General features: G+C 52.9%; 3 protein-coding genes across 8 annotated transcripts in view; 2 read left to right on the forward strand and 1 right to left on the reverse strand.

The window, feature by feature from the left end:
* ZC3H18 (zinc finger CCCH-type containing 18) overlaps nt 1-19,299 on the forward strand; it is a 48,125-nt gene extending 28,826 nt beyond the window's left edge. For 4 of the 6 annotated variants that reach the window (XM_065641130.1, XM_065641131.1, XM_065641128.1 and 1 more), the window contains 10 exons: nt 3,145-3,345; nt 4,389-4,514; nt 6,138-6,239; nt 7,950-8,093; nt 9,895-10,047; nt 12,117-12,277; nt 12,856-13,052; nt 14,355-14,451; nt 16,156-16,252; nt 18,410-19,299. In XM_065641130.1, coding sequence (XP_065497202.1) covers nt 3,145-3,345; nt 4,389-4,514; nt 6,138-6,239; nt 7,950-8,093; nt 9,895-10,047; nt 12,117-12,277; nt 12,856-13,052; nt 14,355-14,451; nt 16,156-16,252; nt 18,410-18,608 — 1,477 coding nt within the window. In that variant the 3' untranslated portion in view covers nt 18,609-19,299. The remainder of the gene's footprint in view (nt 1-3,144; nt 3,346-4,388; nt 4,515-6,137; nt 6,240-7,949; nt 8,094-9,894; nt 10,048-12,116; nt 12,278-12,855; nt 13,053-14,354; nt 14,452-16,155; nt 16,253-18,409) is intronic. The other 2 variants (XM_065641126.1, XM_065641127.1) reach the window with 1 other exon arrangement.
* Nucleotides 19,300-21,433: 2,134 nt separating this feature from the next.
* On the forward strand, nt 21,434-23,025 carry IL17C (interleukin 17C). The gene is made up of 3 exons (XM_065640661.1): nt 21,434-21,445; nt 22,105-22,430; nt 22,776-23,025. Exons 1-3 carry the CDS (start codon nt 21,434-21,436, stop codon nt 23,023-23,025), a joined length of 588 nt encoding a protein of 195 aa, XP_065496733.1.
* Nucleotides 23,026-24,217: 1,192 nt separating this feature from the next.
* On the reverse strand, nt 24,218-26,734 carry LOC135992056 (cytochrome b-245 light chain). Its single transcript, XM_065640992.1, has 6 exons — nt 26,563-26,734; nt 25,807-25,876; nt 25,537-25,611; nt 25,242-25,325; nt 25,086-25,167; nt 24,218-24,999 (listed from the first exon to the last, which is right to left on the reverse strand). Exons 1-6 carry the CDS (start codon nt 26,618-26,620, stop codon nt 24,817-24,819), a joined length of 552 nt encoding a protein of 183 aa, XP_065497064.1. The 5' UTR covers nt 26,621-26,734; the 3' UTR covers nt 24,218-24,816.
* Between the last annotated feature and the right edge of the window lie 514 nt (nt 26,735-27,248).

The raw sequence follows: 27,248 nt of genomic DNA on the forward strand, positions 1-27,248 counted from the left end.
TAATCAGGGTGTGAATTTTCAAATACCTGAAATGTTTCCTAAAAATTGGAATAATTTGAAAAAGGGAGATGGGGATTCAGACGCGTGCTTTGGTAGCATGTGAGTTGTTTTGCCAGCCTCTTTCCATGCTGAAGCACATTAGGTTGGCCTAACCGCACGGTATCAGTATGCAAGAGTAAATTTGATTGAAACACCAACTGTTTCATGGACTGCGAGCCTCGAATAGTCTCTTTGGTGAAACTCGTAGAGGCTGTAATTGAGATGTCAGTGAGGATCTTGGCGATTGCTCCGTCTTACTTTCAGTTCTGACTCCTGGATTCCGCTGGAGGAGACGAGCCAAGCGGCATCAGATACCGGGCCCTTGTATTAAGTTGAACGAGTTTATTTGGTGATGCTACATGTTGGGCACGCTGGTAACTCTTGAGGAAAGACTTTGAAAATGTCCTGACATGAGCATCATCTTTCTTTCTTGGCTATAGCATGGTGATGTATTTACTGCTGAGTCAAAAAGCTAAAGCCTCTCTAGAAGTGAGGCTTTCTGTTGTGGTTTTCCTCGGGTAAAAAGCCTTTCCCCCAGAAAATGACTTCATCGAGAGAGAATTGCGTCAAACCAGGTAATAGGTGCAAGTAATGAGATTTCTTTTGCAGTCATCTTCGCTCCGAGCTGTGGAGTTCAGCGCAAGTTGTTCCCCCGTGGGGTCGGAGCTGAGGTCTGGCTCCCGGGATGTGAATGTGGTCAGGTTGCTTTTTTTGACAGAAGGATAATAAATTCCGTAGGAGGCTTTCCTTTCTAAAAGCTATTGTCTGGAGAGGGACAAGGTTCTTTATTAGTGTTGGCTTTCGTGTTTCTGTCACCTCGGTCACTGCGGTGGAAAGTTTCTCAGCAGGTTTTATCCAGGTGGATCTGCCTCTACCCACCTGTGTCAGCAGAATATTCCCCCTGCATCTCCCAAAGGATGGCGACTGCGGTCCCTTGGGAAGGGACATCACAGCAGGACACAGAGCACTGAGCATCCTTGCTTGGTGTTCTCCTTCTACTTGCTGTGAGGTGGGTAGGCTGTTCCCAACCTTCTTTTTCATCCTGCTTTGTGCTTAGTTGCTTTGAAAATACTCCAGAGGTCAAGATGGCTTCAAAACGAGTTTGTACTACATCTGCTGGAGCGAGGGCTTCATCCTGGCTGTGACTATTTAGTGTTACCAGAGTATAAATAATAGATCCTGTCTATCTCAACTGCTTATTCAGAGTCATGGTCTTTCTCCATGATTAGATACTCAGATACAGTTGTGGCTGTAACGTGGCAAACTAGACCAACCCACTGCAAATAACGTGCTGTGCTAAACATCCTATGTCACACCGGCGCTGGAAGGGCGATGATGCTAAATGAAGATGCTGGTGAATAATGCTGAGCCATAACCCTGCCTGGGCCTCTCTTACGAGGCTGTCAGCAATTTTGTGTGCTAATACGTAAGCGTCCTCTTCTGAGGCTGGGATGGTGTTTGTGGGAGAGGTAAATGTGAAAGAAGAATTTCTCCTCCCATAAAAATCTGTATATACCGAGATAGATGTGGGACAAATTGTAAAATTGCTGTGGTTATGTCAGCAAAGATAGGGGAAGAGTGGGATGCTGTGCTGGATTTTAAAGTCAACAAATACAAGTTCTGAAGTCAGGGAAGAGGTGAGAGGCCGTAGGAGTTTCAGCTGTGTTGAGACTGTGTCTTAATACTGCCAAGCAAGGAGGTGGTGAGAATTCTTAGTGACTAGTGAAGCCTTCAAAGGGCAGAACAGGCTGCTAACGAAGAGCTTTAATTATCCTGTCATCTGTTGAAAAAGTGTTGTGGCAAGAAACGCGCTCCACAGAATTATTAGAAAACTCGGAGGTTGCTTTTTTATCTCAAAAGGTGGAGGAAGGCGCGTGGGGAGTGGTTGCTTTGGTCCTGTGACTAATGGGGTGGTACTGGCTGAACCCGGCGCTGGAAGGTGCTTTTCCTCCCCCAAATTCTCAGAGCAAAGAGGGTTCATTATTTTGAGAAAAGGAATAAGCGCATCATTGTACTGGTAATTTGATGAGCATGGCAGACTTCATAAACGTTTAAGCAAGCACAGACTTTGCATAAAACACGAGGGAGAAGGTTACGAGCGGGTAATCGAACAGTTGTGTGCAGATTAGAGTAAGGGTGAGGAAAAATCCCAAGTTAAATCACCCGTAGATAAGAGAGGTAATAAAATCTAAGCCTGAAGAAACTCAGCCTGGAATATTTGCGGAACTATTCAGTGCAGATGCTGAAAAGTTAACACTGAATTATTTTCAGAGGGTCATGGAGGTGAAGGGAAGCCCAGAAAACCAAAGAAAAAGGGGAAACGCAACTGGAGACCTTAAAAGGGAAGGGAGGAGATGGAGGGTGTCTGGCCTGATTAGTCACATCTTCATGGTTATCAACAACAGGAAGGCACATATTTGATGGCGTTTATAAGCACCTACAGAATAATATGGTGATAAAACAGCCACTATAAATTGCTTTATGCTCAGCTGCTGAGGTAACTGTCCCCTTTGTACGGCTGAGAACAGTTGGGTGACTCTTGGCCACGGTAAGGCTGGCGACACAGTCCCGCGTGGTCTCCTGATGAGGGAACTGGAGGAGGGTAATTCGGGCTGAATCTCTTCCCTCGGTGCCCACTGGTTGTTCCCAGCAGTTTGCTGTGTCGAGAAGGTGTTTCAAATGCATGTTCAAAACCTGTCCTCAGTCTGTTTAGGATGTTTGTTGCACGGGAGTCTCTGCCAGGCTTGGGTTGCTCCAGCTCTGCGTACTTGGCACAGGCATAAGAAGAACCAGGTTTCCTCTTGCATGTGCTTTTTCCCATCCTTGAAGGCCAAGAGCTGAAGCTGAAATCAGCTGGCAGGTCACTGCCACAGAGTAGTCCACAAAACTTGCAGGTCCTGCTGCTTTGATGGGCTTGCAGTCAGTGATTTACAAAATGTTCTAACACTTCATCACCCCAAAATGAGGCTGATTATCCCGCAGTGAAGGTTAAGAGCTAATACTGGTATGAAGGATGAATTTCTCAGATCTTTTCCTGGCCCTGTGCTTCTATCAGCCTTACTACATAAAAAACTCCCAGCTACTTAACTCCCCTTTGTTTTCCAGCCGGCAACCTGAGCCACCAAAGAAGGAGAAGGAGGCCACCGCCATCACCACCGCTCAGTCGAAGAGAGCGGATGAATGGAAGGACCCTTGGCGCCGATCTAAGTCCCCCAAAAAGAAACTCGGCGTCTCTGTGTCTCCCAGCCGTGCCCGTAGGCGCCGAAAAACCTCCGCTTCTTCAGCATCTGCCTCTGGCTCTTCAAGGTGAGGGAAGGCAAAGAGCGTGTGGCATCTGAGCCTCGTTGGTGTGTCAGGGAATGTGATGTGGCTCTCTCTGGTCAGTAGATGATGTTGAGATGTTTGGGAAAGCAGTTCAAGACTTGCTGCTCAGTTAACAGCTGCGGACACCAGCGCATAGGTAGTGAGATGGAAGCTAAAGGGGTCACCTAACTGTGGGTGCTGTGATGTGATCTGTCGAAGATGAAGAAAAGACAGATCCTTGGAAAAATCACTTCAGAGAAATTAGACTGGGAAGCAGTCCAAGATGATCAGTAGCTCACCTAGGTGAAAACTGAGCTTAATAGGAGCAGAAAGAGCTGGAAGTGGTAAAAATTGAAGGCTCTTCACTCCAGGAGTGCTGAGGGGATGAGGTGACCCCACTCCAGGAAGACCAGGCTGATGCTGCAAGGAAAAACTGGGGTTGTGGGGGCTTGACAGAGCTTTAGAAGACTGCAGTGGAGCTTGGAAACCAGCACATGTGAGATAAAAAACACTTTTCAGAAAGATGCCCCCTGAACCTGGGAGAGTTGAGGCATAAGCTGGATCCATTTTCTTTAAGTGCTTGAACTTGAAGCTCCTGAAAAGAGGGGGAAAAAGTATCAGAGAGGAATGAGGAACATGCGTTGAAGATAGGGATCTAAAAGCCAAAGTCCTCCTGAAGCAGATAGCTGGGATCACTGCACCTGAGATTTTTCTGTTTTCTCAAGCCTGTGTAACCCAACGTACCAGGGGAATGCTTGGTGAAAAGGCGTAAAATTGTGTGGACAGAGTTCTCAAAAAGGGAGGGAAAGTCATTAACTAAAGAAGGGGGAGGCCTCTTTAAGGGTGCAAAGGGGGTAGCAACAGCGGGATCCTCTCTAAAAGCAAAGCGGGGACCGAGGAGAGGCTGTAGTCCTGGCAGACCACCCAGGAGAAGGCAGGGAATTTTTGGAGCAGTGTTTGAGAACTTGGCAAGAGAATATGGGAAACAAGACCTTGGTCTCAGGGGACTTCTCAAGAAGTGCTGAATTTTAATCCTTTTCTTTCAGGTCCTCTTCTCGTTCATCCACCTATTCTGGGTCAGGTTCCTCACGATCTCGTTCCAGATCATCTTCTTACAGCTCTTACTCTAGTCGCTCTTCAAGACACAGCTCCTTCTCAGGCAGCAGGTCCAGGTAAAGGCTCCTTGGCTTTGAAAGTAATGCTGTACTGTTTGCCAAACACTTGCAAACAGCTATTTCTGCTGCTACTTAAAACCAAATAGCCAACTCTTGAAATAAAACATTCAAGCCATTTTCCTGAGGGAGGGAAATACGATAAGGCTCAAGGCAGCCTGTTGGTTGGGTTGTTGGATGAAGCAGATATGTCAGCCACCCCCTCCTCTCCCCAGTACCCCCACCCACGAGTTCCAGGCTGTTTCCCATGCCTGCGGTAGCCGAGCGGTTGTAGGAGCCTGGCTGCGATAAATGTTTCCATCATTTGCATTTTATGATTAGAAAAAAGTTACTGGCATCTCTTTTCTGTTGCACTGGATCTTCTATTTAAAGAGGCAAATCACATTTCTTTATTAAAGCAGTTGTGTCTTCTGATAGTCCTGACACTTCAAAGTAGCACGTTGGTGTCCCGTGCTGATTAAACACAGGCAGTTTTATTATTCTGCCACTTCCTTGCCCCTGCAGACAGTTTCTCAAGTCTGGCATATGCATAGTAGGAGAACTGGCTCCCTAGATAGGCACCTCTTCAGAGCTGGAATCACACAGATACCCGGAGCGGATCACACAGCATCACTTCTGGAGAGCTGGTTTCTCCCAGGAAAGGCTCAGCTGGGAGTTGGTCTCGATTCAAGGTTGACCTTCCCCCATCCACCCCGCGTCAGGCTGCTCCTTGCAGGACGACGCCAAGTGTAGGTGACACACTTTGATTAAATTAACGTGCCTGTCTCTGGAGGTGGGAGGGTGAGAAACACCCAGGTGCCCAAGTGTTCCCCAGCGAGCCCGTCACCGAGGCCTCTTGGCTCTCTGAAGTTCAAGGCTGCAAGAAGGGCACTTCCAGTCTTGGCAGCGGGGTGAATCACCAGAACCCCAGCATCTGCTGAGCTCCGTGGGTGATTTGCCTCTTTGGTCAGTCCTGATCTTAGGAAATAGCTCTTGCCCTTTGATCTCTTGGCTTTCATATACTCTGATTAATTTTTCTCCTTGTGTTCTAGAAATACAGATATCCAGTTAGATGTATTTTTTTCTGTCTTTCTCCCAAGATGTGTTTGTGGTTTGGTTTTTTTTTTTTGCTGCTGTTTGAAAGGTTGTCGACTGCACTGGGATTTACAGGAACATAAAGCAGGTTGAAACAAATCACACTGAACTTGCAAGTCAAAATCCTACTTACTTTCCTGTAGACGTATTCTCCCTAAGGAGAGAATACAGAGGGTATTGAGCAAGCCTCAGATGTTGGTGTGGGATTACCTGAGAGTGTCTCTTTTGCAGCTGACCCTATTTTTTTCCTTTTGTTCTCTACTTTTACAACTGATCTGGTGATGGGAGTTAGTTTTGCTGAGCAGAGTGTGGATATGAAACTGGGATAAGCTCAAACCCGCGGGAACTAGTTCCTGGGATGCAGCCACTGACCAAAGAAGGGAGTGTTGGCACTGAAAGCCAGGAAAGCCTTCTGCAGTCCCAGAAAATAAATATAAATATTTTGTTTGGTGCATATTTTGTTTAAAATTATTCTATGCTATTTAGACATTTCTATTTTATGGAGAAAATTATCTTCCATCCTTCCGTCCTTCTGTCCTTCCTTTCTAGGTCACGGTCCTTCTCATCTTCACCCTCTCCTTCTCCAACACCGTCTCCACACAAGCCGCTTGCGAAGGCTAAAGGGGAGTTGTTACCAGCGGCGGGTAAAGGGTAAGGCTTCCGTTCCGTCGTGATAACGCCATGCAGAAAAACCTCCAAGTAGTAGTTTAATCCCTGAGTCAGACCCTTCTCACCTGCTTGACAGTTTAAGGAAGAAATGGAAGATGCAAAATATGACCCACATAGAAGAACGCTTAGCTTCACAAACTTAATTAAATGATGACACTTTCACTTATTAAGTCTGAGTTATAATGTACAGATATCCTTAAGTATTATATAGAATCATTTAGGTTGGAAAGGACACTTCAGATGGAGTCCAGCCATTAACCTAACGGTACCAAGTCCACCACTAAACTCTGTCCCTAAGTGCCACATTGAGGCCCATCATGTATACATGAGTGTTTAAACACACGCATGATTTACTATTTAAACATTCTCTGTGTGCAGATATATGTTTATACAGGAGCTACAAGAAAGTTCAATTCATTCCTCTACTGTAGCTTTAGTTAATACGCAGCTGTAGAATAAAGAAACAGTTCAGCCTCATCTACTTTTAATATTGGAGACAAATCAAAACGGTGCTATGGCGATTAAGCGGTTGGGTCGACAGATTATGCCAGTGCTCCTGCTCCTCTAAATACTTGAAGTTGCTATTTCACAAACTCCTGTAACACGTAGTAAATTATGGATATGTTGGAGGGTGACACAACACTGTAGTGATGTCACCTCTGTTAAGGTGACCTGCAAATAAATGAGACCATGGGAATCCCCTGAATTCTCCAGAATGTGGGACAATGCCCTTTGCCACACTTCTTGTACCTGCTTTTTTAAAATGTTTTCTTCTCAACTCAGAGGGTTCAGCCCTCTAAGGACACGCTCCCCACCTGCAGTGATGTCTTTACACCTTCTAGTGCCCATTGCAGTGCTGGTTTGGTGACACAGGGCACCAGCCAGCTCTGGCATGGGGATTGGTTTTGCTGCGTAATATCGCATGCACCTAATCCTGTATTCTGCAGGGGATGAGCACAGATATTCTTAAGCACAAGAGGAGGAATTAACAGTCCCTATTTCTGTATGCAGATGTCCGCCTCCGCCCCAGTTAATACTAGGTGTAACGTCAGTGCTGGGGATGTTGAGTAGTAACCAACTATTAGAGCAGAGGTTGGAGTGCTCAGGAGTGAGCAGCGTGAAGAGCCAAAGCGGTTCCCGTCTCGCACAGTGGGTGCTAAATAAAGTCGGAAAAAATGTCGTGTAGTGATCCTCTGCCGTGGGGTTACCCGTGAAATGTTCTGCAGGGTAACTACAGCCAAGGGACGTTTGCACCCTCCTGCTCCATGTGATGGAATGAAAAAGAGCATTTTGGCATAAACTCTGTGCATTTGATTCTGAAGCCTGACTGGGAGATTTTAAGTACGTGTACGTGTTTTGGATAAAAATGCACAAAATCAAATGGATAGGAAACAGCGATTCCACATAGCTTATTTCATTAGCTAATTTACAATGTCTCCAAAATTGACTGTTGTATAGTAACTTGTCTGCGAAAAGGTGGCTTGATTTACAATATGGGAAACAGATCCCTTTAAGGGAATTTGTATTTATTTGATGGTATTTTGATGAAATAGCTAAGTGTCTATAGCTACAGCAACTCTATCTTTATAATATTTAGTTAACAAACATTAGTGCGTTTCATCGCTTTTGAAAATGTCCGTGTTCTGTATCTACCAACGTTGATCACGCACATGAAAATTTTGATTTTTGTAGTGAAAAATCTGTGAAGAAACTTGCTGCCCTTCCAGTCCCTCAGCTGCTCGCTAAAATTACAACAGCCACACCGGAGCCAGCCAAGCCAGGGGATAATCGAGAGGCGAGAAGGAAGGAACGTCAGACCAGGACTCCACCCAGGAGGTAAGAAAGCTGTGGGGTGGAGTGCGGCTTGATCTGCTGGAAGATAGAGCAGGTCCTGGGCTTCTCCTGGCAGTACCAACTCCAAGGAGTCTCCAGGATTAAAGGAGAAATATGTTTCCTGAGGCAGGAAGGAAATGTGGAAAGAGAGGAGGAGTTGGGGGGGAATGTGATGACTTCCCACAGCAAGTGGCTCCTGTCTCTGAAGGCTGGTCGGGGGGATAATATGTGAAATCATAAAATCACAGAATCATTTTGGTTGGAAGAGACCCGTAAGATCATGGAGTCCAACGACAAATGTGCCAAAAAGCAGAGTCTGCAGTGCAAAAAAAAAAAAAAGGCACGTTTGGGAGCAGCTGGTTGTGGAGGCTGCACAGCAAAGGTGTGTTTGGTCCAGAGCACAGATCTGACACGTTGGAGGGTTGAGATTTGTGGTGATGGGTTTGGGCCCTGTTTACTCCAAACACGTGCCAGTATGCAGGGAGTGTTTCTTGTGTGTGGTCCCAGGAGCTGGTTCATCAGCATCCAGCAGAGCTGCTGGAGGAGCGGAGGAGAAATCTCCCTGGTACACATCTCGCTGCCTCCTCTGCTCTGCTTTCTCTTCCTGGCTTCATCCCGAATGTTTCGAGTGTTCTCTGTCTGTCCTCTAATTGTTTATGTTGTCCTTTTTCTCCTCCCTTTGCATTTGAAATGAGAGAGGCTTCTGATGGTTTTCAAACAAGGAGCATTTGTCTGTATTTAAATCAGTTTGTCAGGCTTAATCCATTTTACCACTGTATTTAGAAATGTTACAGGATAAATGCAGGTAGCATCACCTGTTCTCAGAGGGACTCGAGGTCGGCGAAGCGCAACTGAAATTTGTTTTGCATCCTTCTTACATTAGTAATTTAGAAATAGCAGTACAATACCTGTGTGCCTAGCCTGTGGAAGCAGTAGCTCGATGTGCAAGGAATGTATTTAAAGGAAATGTCTGTCTCATGAGCACCGAGAATGTTTTATCCCTGCAGTAAGGCGTAGGTGGTTTTCTTGGATCACTGGATGATGCTTTTATTCCTGTGTTTTGAAGATGGCTGTAAGTCTGTTTTCTGTTCACGTTTTCAGAAACGTCGCAAGTCAATTCTTATTTTTGCATGGGAATTACATCTCTTATTTCTTCTCGGTAGCTGAAGAAAAGGCCTAGGCTGAGCAGTGATGTCTCCATAGGTGAAAACTGATCATGGCAGCTTCTTTTCCCTAAAAACTCTATCAGTTGTAGCTTCTGTTTCACTTACCTTAACTAGTTAATAATAATTTTGGATGTCTTTAGTCACCCTCCCTTAATCTTTACTCCAGTCTTAGGGGGTTTTTTGTGCTTATACCCACATAAACCCCCTGCCCTCCACTCTCCCTGCTGTGCAAATGGCAAACAGTTCTATTTGTTAATACTGGTGTGATAGTCGCAAAAAATGTGTAAAATTATTTCTATAGCCTGAAATACCAGCGAGTCCCACTGCGTCAAGCAGTTCGCAGTTCTTCTTTGTAGGAAGCGTTTGCTCCTGATATCAGTACAGGATTAAGGTGCTTTTAGCTCATTCTTTGCCTGGCTCTTATTAGCATTATTCAATCTTGCATAAAACATCTACTGTGCGGAATGGGGATGCAAGGTTGAGAAGAACCATCTGAAACCATTAACCTTTGCAAAGCACTGATCTTGTACACAACACAGGACAACAGCATCATGCTCAAAGCGTCCCCGATCAGTGATTTCTAGCCCTGTTTCCCAGCAGAGCGCAGCGAGGTGAGGCTGTTGTTTGCTGTCTTGCAGGCGGACCGTGAGCGGCAGCATCAGCGGCAGCGCCAGCAGCTACAGCGGTTCCAGCTCCCGATCCAGGTCCTTGTCTCGCTCTCTCTCCAGATCTCATTCCAGATCATCGTCTGCCTCAGTTTCCCACTCCCCGTCTGGGTCCAGGAAATCCAGGTACAGCCGCAACCCTTCCTAACCCTTGTTGAAGTAGGAGGAGATTGTAACTATTCCTGACTGTTGTGGTTTCTTGCAGCTGAAACTCTCTCTAGCTTCAAGTCCCAGAAGCTATAGGTAACTAGGATGTGACACAAGATTATTTCTTTGTGTGGCATTACAAGTCCTAAATCACAACAGTGGCACAATGTTGGTAGTGTCCTTGTGGCTTATTCAAGAAAATAATCTGTAATGTGTGCCAAGCTGTCCATTTTTACCTAAATTGTGACCAAACCATTTCCTTATGGTCAGGGTGATCCCATATCCTAATTTATTTACAAGGTAACAGAGCTTTGCTCTACTAAACCTCTACTAGCTCAGTGACTGAATGTCCTTAGGGAAGATGTGTGGCCCGTCAGGAGAGGGAGGTCAGAAAACACCTACAAGGCCCAGCTAATGATATTTTTGCTTTGCTGCTAAAGTTGTGTGGCCAGTTCCCTTTGTGTTTAGCCCCAAGTGAACAGTTATGTGGCTGTTAGTCTGTGGGATTTGTAAACAGCTAACTCCCTCCAGTCAAGTCATGAAATAAACCTCTGTCTAGTTCTTCGTTCTGGGTTTTTTTGCCCTTCTTCGCACACAAGAATCCCTGAAACCTCACAAAGAGCCCTGAAACACGCCGCTTCCCTGTGATACGGGTTTAAAAGAAGACCAGTAGTTTAGGACTAGTGGATGAGGTAGGACTTGGCTTTGAGCAGCGGTAACTCACATATCGGAGCTCTGTGAAACTCCAGGCTTCAACATCCGCGTTATTTTATGGAAATACAAACCTGTTTACTACATGCTTGTCACATTCATCAGATCAGGCAGGGGGGTGATGCAAGAGGTTCAGAGAGCGCTCAGGCACGGTGGCTCTGAGAGAAGGTGGAGAAAACTTAATGCAGATGTTGCTTGTGTGGCACTGGGGCCACGCTTGCTGCTTTTACGGGTGTGTGGAAAAGGAGGAAACAGGAAATACAGTCTGTGCCCACACCAGATTTGCTGTCACAACCTTGTAGCCCAGAGCTTTCCTGCAGAAGGACTTTCTGGCTCATCCAGTTGCCATTGCAGCAGTCGCTGAGACCTCGCAAAACTCGTCTCTGCCGGGATACCAGCGGGTAGAGACTTTGCAGCTTGTTCCGGAGCACGTCTGCGCTGCAGCCGCCACAGCTCATCCAGTCGTACACAAGCCAGTACTTCCAGCAAGTGAGCGCAGACGGTGCCGGCAGCGCAGAGGTCGGTGTGGCCTGCAGAACCTGCTGCAGAACCTGCCGAAATATTCCCGTAGTTGACATACGCCCGGTCCCCGCGGCAGTGGCCGCGATGCCGCCCGGTTCCCAGCTAACTGGGATTTTTGGAGCCGCTTCAGCATAGCGAAGCTGCGGTGGCGACGTGGCCCCGAAGGGAAGGCTAGTGCACAGCCCTGTGCTTTCGTCTGATGCATTTGTAACTAGAAACTCTTCCTCAAAGGAATTTAATGATTGTCTGGCATTTTTAATGTTGTGAATCCATTAGGAGATAGCCATCTGATGGGCACTATTAGAAGATAGCCATCTTATAGCCATCTTTCCCGTCATTATTGGTTGTGGCAGTATGTGCATCGTCAAAACAGGCAGCTAGGCTCTCCCGTACCCCGGGGAGCTGGGTAGGAGCTGTGGGACTCGAGGGCTTTTAAAGCCTCTATGAATAAATGTGTGCCCAACAACAACAACATCGCCAGGGAACCCTTGACCTGAGCCATAACACTGACCTGTACCTGACAGCGCACACCCTGCTTTCACTTCTTGTTTACCTGGGGTGACGGTGACCTGTTTACATGTTACCTTAACCCTGTTGATAGATAAACAATACTTTCTAGACTTGCATCTAGTATGCTTGGGATTTTTCATATCAGCTGCACCCCAGGAGACACAGCTCGTGTCTATCCCTGGCTATTACCTAACTGATCAGCTTTCTGACATCCCAGCCACGTAGGGGATTTGAAACAAAGGTGTCTCCTCGCGGCCCGATTCTGGGTGCATTCGTGACTGTAACGGGCTGTTGGCTCTTTGCAGGTCCCTGAGCGTGAGCAGCGTTTCTTCTGTCTCTAGTGCCTCCTCCAGCAGCAGCTCCGTACGCAGCGCCGACTCCGAAGACATGTACGCGGACTTGGCCAGCCCCGTCTCCTCCGCCAGCTCCCGATCCCCAACCCCAGCGCAGCAGAAGAAAGGTAGAGGTACCTGGTTTGCTATTTTTTTTTTTCTTCAGGGGGTCCTGGACAAAGACGGTGCGGGCAGAGATCTGGATACAGCTTCGTTGGTGCTACTGTGGGCTCCAGGGAAATTGTTGATGCTTGTGGCTGGTATAGAATAGGGGAGCCCAGAGGCTTCATCTGAGGAGGGTGAGACCATGGAGGAGCGAGGCTGTGGAGCAAATCTACATTCACATCCTTCCATCCATGTGTCTCTGGCTGTAAAGATGCTTTTTCCTGCCTGGGAGTCCTGCCCAGTGCCCCCTCTCTTGTGAGGTGACACTAAATCTTCTGATTGACTCCAGCATCATGTTGCTCTTCCTCTATTTTTTTTTTTTAGACTGTAGCAGAGTTGGCAGCAGGAGCCTTTTGTTCTTTGTCTTTTATGTCAAGTGTCCTCTTTGTGGAAATTCTGGTTTCCTGAATCTTTTAACCCTGGGGCCATGTGCTGTACTGACTGGTGTGGGCTTTCTCAGTCCCTGGAGCAGCATCCTCTTGCCCTGCCCTCCAAAGAGAAAGGGATCGGTCACGAGTCACTACATCTGCTCTCTGGTTTTCTACAGGAAAGTCAAAAAAAGAAGATAGCGCTAAAGAGGAGAAACGGAAACGGGATGTGCCCGCTCAGCTCCTGAAATCATCCAAACCCACCCAAGGGAGCAAATCTCAGCAGCTCCTCCAGAGCCAGCAGCCCTCAGCCCCCCAGTCCCAGCAGGGGGGCTTCAGCGCTCACAAAGAGATCAAACTGACGCTCTTAAATAAGGTGAGAGGTGGGGCGGGTGCGTTTCCCCCCACGTCGGGGGTCCCAGGAGCGGCTGGGGTGGATGCTGGGCTTCGGGGGTTCTGGAAGGGGAGCTGCCGGCTCTGCGCTGGCAGGGTGAGCTCAGCCGGGTAGCTCTGCAGCTGGGATCGAAGGGCGGCAGCCAGAACCAGTCTGGCAGCAACACACCCTGTGGTGGCTTCGGTTTGGGACTGTGTTGGCGGCTCCCCTGGGGCACATTCCTGCTGCAGCTTCAAGGGCTGGTTGCCGCTTTCTCGAAGGCCGCGGCCGCAGCAGCCGGGCGCAGGCGTGCGTGGCGCGGTGCCGCTGAAATCCTGCTCCTCGTGCTGCCCGCTCTGGAGCAGACTGCTGACGAGTCGTTAACTGAGTCAGGAGATAACAGTAGCGACGGCCTCGCCTCTCTGGGGTGCTGCCACCAGCCAGGCTTTCCGCAGGGAGCCTGGCTCCTTCCCCTTCGCGCTTCAGCCCAGTTCCCTAGTTCAGTGCCTTCAGCTGAGATTGCAACCCAGATAGAGCCATAGTTGGGAGAGACCCTCAAGATCGTAGAGTCAACCATAACCCAGCCCTGGCACTACCCCACGTCCCTGAGAACCTCATCTCTGCGTCTGTCCAACCCCTCCAGGGATGGCGACTCCACCACTGCCCTGGGCAGCCTGTTCCAATGCCCAACAGCCCTTTGGGGAAGAAATTTTCCCTAAATCTAGATCACGTGGGAGAGTTCAGCCTTGCAGGGTTTTGTGCCGGAGCAGGGTGTTGTCCCCAGTAGGTTCCTGGTTTTGAAGCGTTAAGGTTTTTTTCTGACAGTCCCAGTTCCCCGTTGCAGTCTGAGGCCGCAGTTCTCTCTACTTCCCTGTGCTGTGACGTGAGGCGCCTTTATCGAGGCTGTGAAGCGTGCTTGCTGGGGAGGAGTGTGCAGTGACACATAACCGCCGGCTGGCATGGTCAGACCCTGGCAGAAGTCACAGCTCCACATGCATCAGCGGCATTTGCTATCCTTGGTGCTGCTAAAAGAAAAAAACTCTACAAAATGCTGTTTTCCTGTTTCTGATAATTACAAAAACAGCAGAACATTAGTTCCAGGGCCAGAGGGTGTTGCGGTTTATGGTGGCAGGGGAGTGCTGTGGTGCCAGCAATGGTTGGGACTGGCATGCACAAAGAATTTAATGGGAGGCATGAGCCAGGCAGCGCATCACGGGCACCCGTCGCGGGAAATATCTCTGCCTGCTTCCCTCCCCAGAGGGAAGTGGCTGCTCAGCTCCCTTGTCTGGTTTAATTCCGTTTCAGGCAGCTGACAAAGGAAGCAGGAAGAGATACGAGCCAGCAGACAAAGACAGGCCGACCTCTCCTCCAGCCAAACGGACGAACCTGTCCCCTGACAGAGGTGAGAAATCAGCTGTCCCGGGAACTCCTGGCCTGGCTGGGTTCCTGCTGTGCCGCTCGAGGTGATGCTGGAGCGACAAATGTCCTGTGAAAGTCTCTGCTGCAAGAGTCCACTCACTGGAGAGGTTAATTACAGGCGTGCGTCCTTCCAAAACCTCAGAGTGTGCGATTGCTGCTAGATAACTCAGGTGTATTAGCTGTCCTGCTGCAAAAACACAGTGGAGGTGAGACGCTTGGGTTTGTGAAGTAAGCGAGGTGAGGTCAGCCCTGGGCAGGACAAACCCGACCGTGCCTAGCTGTCTTGTGGTGCATGTTGTGAGTCCCTCGGCTCCACTATGTCTGTAGAACTCCACTGCAAAAATAACCCCCTCCAGAAAAAAAAAACACCTTTTGCTTTGAAGATGTAGCATGCTCTTCTCCACGGTAGGTTCATGTCCCTCCCCTCCTGTTCTCTAGTAAAGTCATTGGATGCGGCTGTGGAAATCACATTGTTTCTTCTTACTGTGTCCCAGGGTCTACTCTGCCTCATATTTCTCTGCATCACAATGGATTTTAGTCTTCCTGGTAGAAAAATGTGTGGCTGTGCTTGGAAAGGGAGCATGGGCTGCCAGGGCTCCGGGCTGGATCCAGTAATTGGCCACATCACCCGTCCTGCCAAATGAGACGATTTCCCCACTTGTGTGTGACACAATCTGATCTGCCTCGTGTGTTTAGAAAGACACGGGCTTTCCAAGTGTTCTCTGTCTGAATCCTCAGCACCTCGAGAGGGACCTAAATGCCACCCTTCAGCCTCTGCTGCCGAAAAACACAGAGGAGGAATCATTGGCGGGCAGAGGTGCCTGGTTTTGACGTAGGAGCCAGCACTGACACGTGATGTTGTTTTCCCTGTTGTCTCGGCTGTAGGTGTATCTTGTTGACTCTGGGTGCCAGCCAGAAAAAAATAAATGCCTGTGCTAATAGCCTGGTTGTGTTTGACTCCTGCAAAGGCAGCGAGGAAGGGACTGGGTGAGGTTGAAGTTCACTGGGATCTTAGTTCACAACTGCAGCTGAGCTGCAGACAAAGGAATGGGCCGACCTGGCAAACTGTGCTGATTTTATAGATGTAGATGTAATTAAATACTTTGTCTGCACGTTACAAAATGTTTTTAAGCAGTGGCAAATAGGACACAAACCCTGAAGGCAACTCAGCCTCACCTCCCAGTGGCAATGTATCCTTGGCTGAACTGGGACTGAGCAGGAGGCACCTGCGCTCCGGTGTCCCAGCACAAATCAGAGAATCACGGGATGGTTTGGGTTGAAGGGACCTTCCCAGCTCCCCCAGTGCCCCCCCTGCCATGAGCAGGGACATCTGCACCAGCTCAGGTTGCTCAGAGCCCCATCCAGCCTGGCCTGGGATGTCTCCAGGGATGGTTCATCCACCACCTCTCTGGCCAACCTGGGCCAGGCTCTCACCACCCTCGGGGGCAACAATTCCTTCCTTATGTCCAGCTTGAATCTCCCCTCCTTTGGTTTGACGAGCTTTTCTGAAGACAGGGTGCACAACAGTAGATACTTTTTCTGGCTGCTGCTGGACTTGGCTTTTTGCTGCGGGGTCTGGTCAGTCTGAAGAAAAAGTCCTGATGCTGCTGAGCTGGTGTGGTGGGCAGGGCAGCGACCCATACCTTGGCAATGAGTGAGAATGTCTTACCTCTTATTCTCCCGACAGGTTCTCGTGACAGAAAGGCAACCGGGAGACTCTCTTCACCCAAGCAAGAGCGACAGAGAGGCCAGAACCCAAAACCTTCTCCTGCGCAGACAGACAGGTCAGTGTCCGCTTGTTCTGCTGCGTCTCTTGTCAGCCAGGCTGGGGCTCACAATTCTCCAGCGGTTCAGTCCCTCCTCCCAGGGCTCTGGCTGTAATTTCCAATTGCCACGGAGGCCCAGCAAGAGGAAGGACACGAAGCTCCTTGCGCAGGAGCCAGAGGTGCTCAGGGCTTCACACGGAAGCCACCGACTAAACCGTTCCAGCTCAGAAATGAGCAGGAGCCTTGGAGGGTTTTCTTGAGATCAGTCCCAGCAAGAAGAGCCAACTGGGTTAGGCGCAGGCTCACTCATGCCAGCACCTCTGCCTCTCGTTAGCGCTGTGTAGTGCTAATGAGAAAGAAAATACACCCCTTTGCCTGCTGCTGAGGTCCTTGTGGCACCAGCCTTGCATTCCCTTTTGTAGCCCGACGTACCCTCAGCTGCTCACTGTGCTGCTGTGAGATGTTAAAACGTGACCCCTGCGTGGTGACCAGCCCTGGCTTTGCACCTTTCTGTCCCCTCCGGTGGCAGGTGACCAGCTCACAGCCAGTTTCTTGGCAGCTTGTAGCTGCTGCTGTGCTGGGAATGATCCCGTTGCAGAACTGGATGTGTGGCTCCAGGGACGTGGGCTGGGCTCAGCTCAGAGCCAGCTGGCTCAAGGCTTGCGGAGCACGGTGTGCAGCACACCTGAAGCCTCCGCCGTCCTCCTCGCCCGCAGCCGGCCTGCGCTGCTTTGCATGTCTCTGGTGTCATCTCGCTGAGGATCTCCAGGAGCAAACAAACAGCCCTGTCCTGCGTCCCTTGGCCGGCCAGACTCGTGTCATCCCCTCTCCTCAGCCTGGGGCACAAGCGAGCCTCAATTTCTGTGTGTCAGAGTGTTCCCAAACCAAACCTGAGCCCCGGCGGCCACAGCCCTGTCCTTCTTCAGCCCTCAGGTCCTGTTTTCTAGCAGCGAAGACGAACCTCAGCCTTCCCAGGCTGGTGGTGGTGACCACATCCTTGGTTCTTGACCCTCCTCTGCCTGCTGCTGTGTGGGTTGGTGGTGTCACTGGTGGGTCTGAGGTGCCACAGCCACCCCGGGGTGGGTAGGGACACTCTGGGTTTCTCTAGGGCAGCTGAATGGTGAGTCCGTGTCCCGTTTGGAACTCCCTGGGGCTGCGTGAGCATCACCTAGCTTCTCTTGAGCGTGGTACAGAAGGGTGGCGCTGGCATCAGCAAGAGGGGACAGTGACTCCCACCGCTGCCATCTGCAGCAGTGGCACAGGCTTTACCAAGTGCTCTGAGTCATTAGAAAGCAAGTGCTAGATTTAGGTTATGGTTGGACTTGATTTTAAGGGTCTCTTCCAACCAGTATGATTCTATGATTCTATGAATATGATTCTAAAGCACCAGCTGGGGCTCACACTGCGCCTTTGCTGCGTTACCGAGCTGGCAGCGCTGCAAACCCCGGCAGGCTCGTGCCACTGCTGCACTCCTCGGTCCTGTCATCGTGTCCCACTGCAAGAAGCGGTGGCCTGTGGTGGGAAGAGCCGCTGGCTGCTTTTCTCCAGCCCTGGTCACAGCCCAAGCCAGAAAAAGCCACCAGTGCCAGCAATGGGGACTGGTGGCTCCTGTCCTCCCCGTGCGGGGCCAGCAGTGTCCCCCGGCTTTGATTTGCTCCTGCAGCAATGGCTTCAACCGCAGCAGAGCAGCACTGGAACAGAACTGGAGCGCGACACTGCGTGTTTGTGAGCTCCCCGCAACCGCTGGATCCTCACTGGGACACCTGGGGAAGGATTTGAGAGCCGGGGGGGGTTCAGAGCTGCCCTGCACTTACCCGTGACACCGTCCCCTCATTGCTCGTGCGACCGAGCGCTCTCTCACACGTGTGTCCCCGCAGCAGCTGGCATGGCCTTTGGGGTCGCTGTCATGGTGGCACCAGGTTTAAATCTAAATGTCCCGTGGCACCAAGTTTAAAATTCTCCCCAGAGCAAATCTTTTTTTTTTTTTTTTTTTTTTTAAACTGTTTCAGCCAGTTTTCCAACCTCAGACCTTGCACCTTGCCCCTGTTTTTTTCCCACTGGCGCTCAGAGCCATGTTTTCCGCTGGAGCAGCTGCCGAAGGGGTTTGTTTCCAGTGCGGTGAGCTGCCGGCGAGCGCCATCTCACCACCCTCTCCTCTCCTCTCCTCCCTGCCAGGAAACGCCAGCTCTCGCCGCAGTCCAAGAGCTCCAGCAAAGTCACGAGCATCCCGGGCAAAGCGGCCGAGCCGGGTCCCGCGGGCGCCAAGGCGGGCAAGTCCAGCACCCTGTCGCGCCGGGAGGAGCTCCTGAAGCAGCTGAAGGCGGTGGAAGACGCCATCGCTCGCAAACGGGCCAAAATCCCGGGGAAAGTATAGTGGGGAGAGCATCGCTCTGCCCCTTAGTGACTCTTCATGTTTTTATAAATAGCATACAAGCGGCCACTTTGGGATTTTGCAGTTCTGTCTTATTTTGGCTGCGATTCTTTTTAAGGAAAAAAAAAAAAAACCAAAACAAAACGACAACAACCCACACACACACACACACAAAAAAATTAAATATTGAAGTTTTGTCAGCTGAGAAGCCCGTGAGGACTCGCTCCGGCTCCTGAAGGGCGAGTGGGGCCCGTCCCTGGCTCTGCCAGCGCCGGTTCCGTGTAAATCCTGCACCGAGGACTCCAGCCCCGTCGGATGCTCTCGCTCTCCCTCTTTCTCTCCTCTCCTCTTTGCTAGCCTCGAGTTGTATTCTCCTAGTTAGCCCTGCTGTGTGTTGAGTGTCTTCAGCGATGCAGTTCCATATACTGTGTAACGAAAGAGCCGAAAACTGCTGTGAACTACTGGCGACATCACCTTCTCCCCCTGCCCTCCCGCCCCAGGAACAAAAATATATATATATATTCTTGACTAAAGTCTGATTGGGAAAATGACCTTTTATTTGAAGCATCGGATTGTTTGAGTTGATTTAAAGGAGCCCTGAAGGTGTTGTGGGGATGTCTGTCTGACAAGGAGGGTCCTTTTTTCCTTTTTTTTTTTTTTTTTTGTTTGTTTTTTTGTTTTGTTTTGTTTTGTTTTTGAGGGATCTCCCTGAAATAAAGTATTTTGATAACCAGTTCTTCCTTTTGCTGCTGTTCTCTGCCTGCCCCCGTCCTCCTTCTCCCCTTCCTGGGGTGAGGAGTCTGTTCCCCCCCATCTTTGGAGTGTTCAGTTTATTTTTCGTGTGGCTGGAGGAGCTGCTGCATCAAGTCACCACCAAAATGGGTGCAAATCCCACTGCTCCAGTAAAAAAAAACAAAGTGTGGCTATACCCGCTCCTGCAGCTGTGCAAAACTGCTTTCCCACATCCCCCTCCCACTAGCGCTGTGCGTCCCGCTGTACTGGGACAACTGGGCTGCTATGGGGACAGACCCTGGCCCAGCGGCGTTTCCCTGCACGCCGAAGGTGTTGGGCACCGGTGCTGTGGTCCCGGTGAGGCTTTGGCAGGGAGCACCCGTGAGCCCAAACATGTCCTTGCCGTGTGGGATACAGAGCAGAGGAGGGGAAAAAGTAACAAAATAATTAAAATATAAGAAATGGTAAAGAAAGTAAAATTAATAAATCATTTTATAAGTAATTAAGATAAATAATTAAAATATTAAATTTAAATGAATAAATAATTAAAGGAAATAATAAGAAAAAATAACAATAGGTAAAGTAATTTGAAAAATAGATAATAAAAACAATATAAAGTTTAATAAAAGAAATAATAAAAATAAAATAGAATAACATAATTGAAATAAAATAAAGATAATATAAAATGAATAAATAATAATATAAAAATAAGATAAGAATATAAACCTCTGCTCATCCCTGAACTGGCTCCTCTTCTCCCACACTCTGCTCAGCACCGCGGTCCCGTTTTGACCCCATCCCTGGCCCTGGACCGAGGTGATCAGACAAAACCCGCCAGCCCTTCCAGAGTTGCCTCATTTGGGATTTCTGCTCCGCAGGAACGTGCCGGTGACAGTGACATCACCGCGGGGTTTGCGCAACGGGGCCCGGCATGGGGAGCGTGTCCCCACGGGCACGGGGGGCTGGGCCGGGGGGGACGGGGACGCAGGACATCCTATGCCCACCAACGCAGGGTCCCGTCCGCCACGCGCCCCAGCGGCCCCGCGACCTCAACCGCTTCATCCCACGATGCTCTAACCCAGCACCAACATCCCAGCAACCAAACTGGTGCACACCCCATTCCAGCCAAGCCCCCACCACCCCCTTTTCCTAATTTTTGGGGGTGTCGGGAGCTGCTCCCCGGGCTGGAAGGCTCGGTGTTGAGGAGGAAGTCGGGCAGGGGCGCGGGGAGGAGGCAGCAGCCGGAGTTTCCAGGTGTGTGTACATCACCTGCCCAGCGCTATATAAAGGCGGCGACGGCAGCGGCGCAGCCACTCAACCCCGGGGCAGCATTTCGGAAGGGCCCCCCCTCCCCAAAGCTGTGCTCCCGCACCCGCGACGCCCACCTGATGGTAACAGGGGTGCGGGGGCACATTGCTGGGGGGTGGGATGGGGAGACCGTGTGTGTGTGCGCGCATGGGGCGGGGGGGGGTGAGGTGTGTTCGTGGTTTGGGGGTGCACACGTATGTATAAGGGCTCATGGGGTGGAAATGGGGAGATTTATGGGTGCTGCTCTCTGTGTGTGTGGATGCAGAGGTACCAGTGATACGTGTCTGTGCACATCGGGCTGGTGGGCACAGGGACGTGCGTACTGCTGGAGGTGCACGTGTGCGTATGGGGAGTATAGCGCTCTATACGCGTAAGGGCTGGCTGGTGTGTGCGCACGTGCCTGGCTCGGGGTGTGTGGCTGGGGGTGTGTCTGTGCACACGGAAGATTAGTTTGGGTGTATGCGTGTGTGCTGATAATTTATGTATGTGATTGCATGTGTGTGTTTGCATATGTGTGTGATTGCCTATGTGCATGTCTGTATGTGCTGTTACCCCTGGGCATGTAGCTGCACATACGCTTGTACTTGTGTATATATATATAAAAACATGTATGTGCATGGAAGGGCAGTGTGCAACATGTCTGTGTATTTGTGTGCATGTACGTACACGTGTGCACACTGGTGCTAGAGTGTGTCGGTCACAAGTGCTGGTGTCTCCATGGGTGGATGCACATGTGCCGGTGCTGTGGGTGTCTGTGCTGACAGTGTTCCTGTTTGTGCACTCTACGCATGTGCATACAGGTATTCTCTGTTTATATATATGTGTGTGTGTGTGTGTATGTACAGGTATTCTCTGTGTAGCTGTATATGTGTGTGGATGCACATGTTCACATACGCATGCTACATCTCTGGGTGGGGGGGGGTGGGTGTGTGGATAGACGTGTGCTGGTACTCTGTGCGTGCGTGTGTATATATATATATATATATATATATATATGCACACACGCACACACAAATATATAAAACCATGTATGTCAGTGTGTATATGCATGTAAGGGCAGTGCACGTAGGTGTATACGCATGCTTGTACATATAAATGTATGTGCACACTGGTACTAGAGTGTGTCGGCCACAAGTGCTGGTGCCTCCATGGGTGGATGCGCATGTGTCAGTGCTGCGAGTGTCTGTGCTGTGTGTGTGTGTTTGTGCACTCTGTGTGTGTGTGTATTCAGGTATTTTCTGTTCATATATATCTATATACATATACACACACACACACGTATGTGTATGTACAGGTAATCTGTGTGTCTGTATAGCTGTATACGTGCGTGCATGCACATGCATAACTCTGGGGGGGACGGGTGTGTGGATAGATATGTGCTGGTACTCTGTGTATCTTTTTGTGTGTGTGTGTGTACACACGTGTGTAAATGTGCCCCCTCTGACCCGTTCTCTCGCAGGGCTGGCTCTCTGCCCTGCTGCTCCTGGCTGCCCTGGCCCCGCGCCCCGGCCTGCGCGTCCCCCCGCATCACCCCCACGTGCGCTGCTACAGCGCGGGGGAGCTGGGGGACGGCGAAGCCCCCGCGCAGCTCCTGGGCCGCAGCCTGCGCTGGGACCACTACGTGCCGGTGCAGCTGGTGCCGCAGCTGGAGCGCGTGCAGGAGGCCACGGCGGGCCACCCCCACCGCCACCGCCGGCACCGCCAGCCCGCCTGCCCCGCGCTGCAGCTGCGCAGCGGCCTGCGCAGCGAGCCCAACGAGCGCTCCATCTCCCCGTGGCGCTACCGGTGAGTGTGTGCCCGCCGGGACCCCCCATCCTGCACTGGCTGCTGCGCTCAGTTTCCCCAAGCATCCCTCAAACACCCCTTCTCTGGTTGCAGTTCCGTGCCTCAGTTTCCCCAAGCATCCCTCAAACACCCTTTCCCTGGTTGCAGTTCCGTGCCTCAGTTTCCCCAAGCATCCCTCAAACACCCTTTCCCTGGTTGCTGTTCCGTGCCTCAGTTTCCCCAAGCATCCCTCAAACACCTCTTCCCGGGGCATCCCTGTTACCTGGCACTGTTGATTCGAACACGGGGGTGACTTGGGGGCACAGGGTAAGGGGCTCACTGACCGTGTCCCCCCTCAACCCGCAGCATCGATGAGGACGAGAACCGCTACCCGCGCAAGCTGGCCTTTGCCGAGTGCCTGTGCAGCGGCTGCGTGGACGTCAAGACGGGGCGGGAGACGACGTCGCTCAACTCGGTGGCCATCCACCAGACCATGATGGTCCTGCGCCGCAAGCCCTGTCCCCGTCCCGCGGGCCCCGGCCTCGTCACCTTCGAGGTGGACTACATCAGGGTGCCGGTGGGCTGCACCTGCGTCCTGCCCCGCACCGGCCGCTGAGCCCCCCGGCTCCCGTGGAGCCCCGTAGCGTGACTGTGTCACCGCGTCCACCCCCACCCGTGCTTGTTTTAGAGCACCCACCCACAGCCGGGTGTCCCCTCAACCCGTCACTTTCTTATTTATGAGTTATTTATCAGCCTTGCTGCTGGGGGATTTTTTTTTTTTTTTTTAAACCCGTATTTATTGCTGATCCCCGCTCCGACCCCTGCAAAGCTGCGACTTGGGGTCCGGCGTCACCCCACGGTGCCCAAGGCCCCCCAGCCAGACACTGCGAGCACTGTCGGGTGTTCGCTGGTTATTTATTTTCCCCAAAACCTATTTATTGTTTCCTCTATATGTGCTATTTAACGATGGCAGCAAATAAAGGACGACCCCGCTGGGCATGGTCCTTACTCTGTTCCCAGCCAGAGGGGGGGCAAATGGATGGGGACACGTCCACGGGTGTCCCGTGGGGCGATGCTCGGCAAAGCACCAGTGCACCCAGTGCAGCAGGGTAGGATGAACTGGGAGGCAATGGGGAGGGTGGTCCCAGCCCTGGAGGGGGGCAGCCCCAGCAGCCGCAGCTCCCCACCACCCACTCCTTTCCCAAGGCTCTGCCCCCCAGCACCCACGGGCCCAGCGCCACCTGCCGGGGCCACCCCACGTGTCCTGCCAGCACCCACGGGTGCCCTGGGGCGGCTGCACCCCCCATGAGACCAGGGTTCACATGGGGGGGCCCAGAGCAGCGGCTGATGCCCAACTGGGTCAAGAATTTGTCACCACCACGCAGCACATGGATGTGACTGTCCCTTGTCCCCCGCATGTCACACCCAGTCACCCCCTAGCACTCACGAGCTGGGAGTGGGGATGGAAATTCCCCCACACACCTTCCCTGCTTGGGGGGGGCACTCCAGGTTTGGGGGCTCCTCTGGGGCGCAACCGGGGCACAGGGCAACCCCTGGGGACAACATGCCATTGCACGCGTCCCCCCAGCTTCACCCCCCTGCCCCTATGGCCCCTGGGGACATGGCCCTGTCCCCCCCGGGGCAGGAGGGACATGGCCCTGCAGCAGCCACACTGTGCTCCAGCCCAGCTTCAGCTGCACCGCAGGGTTTGCCCGTAATCGCGCTGTTTATCCTTAAACCGCCCCCACACAGCCCCAGCAGCTGCAGCCCCCCCAGGGGAGCAGAGGGAGGGGGAGCCGGCATTTTTCCCACCTTTTATTGCAACAGCAACCACAGAAGTGACAAGAAACAGCAAGAGTGGGTGCAGGGAGCAGAGCTGCCTGATCCGCCCCCATCCCCGAGGGGCTGCAGGGCTGGAGGACCCCTCGGGAAGCTGGGGATTCCCTGGAGAACTGGGGTTCCCAAGGGATTTGGGGATCGCCCAGGGAACTGGGTGCTGCTGGGAGAGCTGAGGATCCCCCAGGGACCTGAGCGGCCCCAGGGATTTGGGGATTCCCAGGAGCTGGGGATCCCCTTGGGAGCTGGGAAGCTGAGCATCCTCAGGGATTTGGAGATCCCCCAGAGATGGGGGCCCCACCTGAGAGCAGGGCATCCTTAGCGATCCAACAGAAGCTGGGGAGCTCCTTGGAACTGGGGATTCCTCAGGGATCCAAGTATCTCTAGGGATTTGGGGATCCCCAGCAGTTGGGGATCCCTCAGGGAGCCAGGAACCTCTCAGGGATCTGAGCATCCCCAGGAATTTGGGGATCCCCAGGTTCCAGGCACCCCAGTTTCCTCCCAAGGGACCAGGATGCGGCTGGGAAGCAGGAGCACGAGCGGCACGGCAGCAGCAGGAGGGGCCCCCCCGTTACTCAGCCTCGACGGGGATGGGGTTCACCTGCCCCCCCACCTCTGCCGGCTGCTTCTTGCGGGCGTCAGCAGGGGGCCGGGGCGGGGGGTTGCTGGGCGGCTGCTTGATGGTGTCCCCAACATGTGGCCGCTCCCGGGGCTTCTGCTCGATGGGTCTCCACTCCTCCCCACGCACAGCTGCCTGCAAAGCCATGGGGGTGGGCACGAGGGGCCCTTTTCCCCAGCTGCCCCGAAAAACACCCCCCCACAAAGCCGCTCTGCACTCACCAGCAGGTAGATGCCGCTGGCGATGCCCAAGCAGACGGTGCCCAGGATGGTGGAGAGGAGGAAACCGGCGGGGACGGCCAGGCTGTGCGAGAGATCGGGGGTTCGGGGGGGCTCAGGGGGCGCTGTACCCCAGCCCCGACCCCACACCCCACTTACGCAGCGTGCAGGACGGCGCGGATGTAGTAATTCCTCGTGAGGGGCCCAAACACCTTCACCACCGCCGTCAGGTACTTCTGGCCGCTGCAGAGCAACACTGAGGGGGTCAGAGGGACCAGCCCCCACCCTGGGGGCACCCAGCCCCGAGAGACCCCCCCATCACCGTGCTGTCCCCACCAGGGAACCCACGCATGGGATCCAGCTCTGCTCCCAACCCCGGTGCCATGTCCCTGTGGCTGGGGGTGGGTATCAGGACCCCCAGTTCTGGGGGGGTGGGGGGGCACACACCACTTACCACCTCTCCATGGTCGAGCCCTTTTTCCGCTTGCTCCGGGGGTACTCGAGCAGGCAGACCAAGGCGCCTGCCGCGCTGCGGGGGGGGTCAAGGAAAGGGGTGCTCGGGGGCAGGGTTAGTGCAAAAAAAGGGCTGTTTGGGACAGGGAAAGAGTGATTTGGGCTCAGACTGGGGAGGAGGATGGCGTGCCCCCCCCGTCCATGGCTCCCACCCCAATCAGGGCAGGTTTTTCCCGCAGCCCAGCCCTGGGCATCCTCCCGGTAAGGATACATGGCGTACGCCGCGAAGTACCAGCCCTTGAACTGCCCCGCCACGGCCACGATCCCGCCCGTCAGCATGACTGCGGGGACACAGCGGGGCTGGGGGGTCCCTGCCTGGGGACACAGCCCCCCAGACCCGGGATACAAACCCCCAGCTTGGGATACAGCCCTGGGGACCCCAATATGCGGGATGCTGGGGGGGATGCTGTGTGCGGGACCTAAAGGGAAGTGACCTGGGGGGCTCCAGGGTGCGGGGCTCGGGGGGGAGAGTTTTGTCCCCGTGGCCACATGTCGCCTTCACCCACGAGCTTTGCACCCTTCTGGCTGCTCCGGGTGGGCAGGAAAGCCGGGGAGAGGAAGAGGAGGGAGAGGAGGGAGGGGAAAGAGGGGAGGGAGACTCTTGCCCTGCGCATCCCCAGCGGGACCGGGACTTCCCGATCGTCCCCGGCGCCTCCCGCTTGCGCCACCCCGGAAGCCCCCGGCGCCCCCCAGTTGCCGGGACCGGGTCCCCCCGGTGCTGCCGCCCCCCTAAACGGGGCCGTGCCCCTTTGTCCTCCCGGGGCTCAGCCCCCCAAACCCCTCCCGGAGCCGGGTTGCCCATCCGCGCTGGGCGCTCAACTTCCTCCCGCCGCGGGGGCCGGTGCGGGGACACCCACAGCCCGGGGGGACTCGGAGAGGTCCCTGCGAGGGGCGGGGGCGCTCGGGACCCCCGGCAGCAGCCAGGTCCTGCCCCTGCACCCCCCGGATCCGCACCACCTGCACTCACTGAGCCCGGCCGCCAGCGCCTGCTCGTTCGCCCACATGGCCCATTCGATCTGCCCCATGGCTCGTCCCGCTCCCGTTCTGCTCGTCCCGCTCCCGTTCGGCTCCGTTCGGTTCGTCCGGACCCGGAAGGCGGATGCGCCGCTACAATGTAACCCCGCCCCTTTCGGCCGAGGCCACGCCCCTTTCCCGCAGACCACGCCCTCTTTCCCGCAGGCCACGCCCCCCTTTCCGTAGACCACCCCCTGAAAGCCACAGGCCACGCCCCTATTTCGCAGGCCACACCCCCCGCGGGGACCCGCCCCAGCCCCACCCCAAAGAGACACCGCACCAGCTCCCGGGGACACAGCGGGGAACAGGGGCCGTGTGGGGATAGGACCAGCTCTGCAAGGGACACGGGGGGACGGGACACATCGGGGTGACAAGGACGGTGCAGGGGACAGGATCAGCCCAGCAAGGGACACGGGGGGACAGGAGCCACGTGGGGGGACCCAAGCAGTCCCAGCAGGGACAACTGAGGGGATAGGGGACAGGAGCAGCTCCAGAGTGGACATGGCAGGGGACAGGGGCTGTGCAGGACAGAGATGTCTGGGGTGACGTGGGGCAGGATCGGTCCCAGCAGGTACATCTAGGGTGACAGGATCAGCCCCAGCAGGGATGTCTGGGGTGATGTGGGACGGGATCGGTCCC

Source organism: Caloenas nicobarica, chromosome 9 (assembly GCF_036013445.1).
Source record: "Caloenas nicobarica isolate bCalNic1 chromosome 9, bCalNic1.hap1, whole genome shotgun sequence".
In the NCBI taxonomy this organism is placed as follows: Eukaryota; Metazoa; Chordata; class Aves; order Columbiformes; family Columbidae; genus Caloenas; species Caloenas nicobarica.

What these genes read in the sequence shown, in the direction of transcription:
- IL17C (XM_065640661.1), top strand. An exon ending in ATCTCCCCGTGGCGCTACCG is followed by an intron (nt 22,431 to 22,775) that starts GTGAGTGTGTGC and finishes CTCAACCCGCAG; the next exon opens with CATCGATGAGGACGAGAACC.
- LOC135992056 (XM_065640992.1), bottom strand. Translation starts at nt 26,620, where the DNA reads ATGGGGCAGATCGAATGGGCCATGTGGGCGAACGAGCAGGCGCTGGCG. An exon ending in GGCGCTGGCGGCCGGGCTCA is followed by an intron (nt 25,877 to 26,562) that starts GTGAGTGCAGGT and finishes GTGTCCCCGCAG; the next exon opens with TCATGCTGACGGGCGGGATC. An exon ending in CGCGCCGTCCTGCACGCTGC is followed by an intron (nt 25,168 to 25,241) that starts GTAAGTGGGGTG and finishes TCTCTCGCACAG; the next exon opens with CCTGGCCGTCCCCGCCGGTT.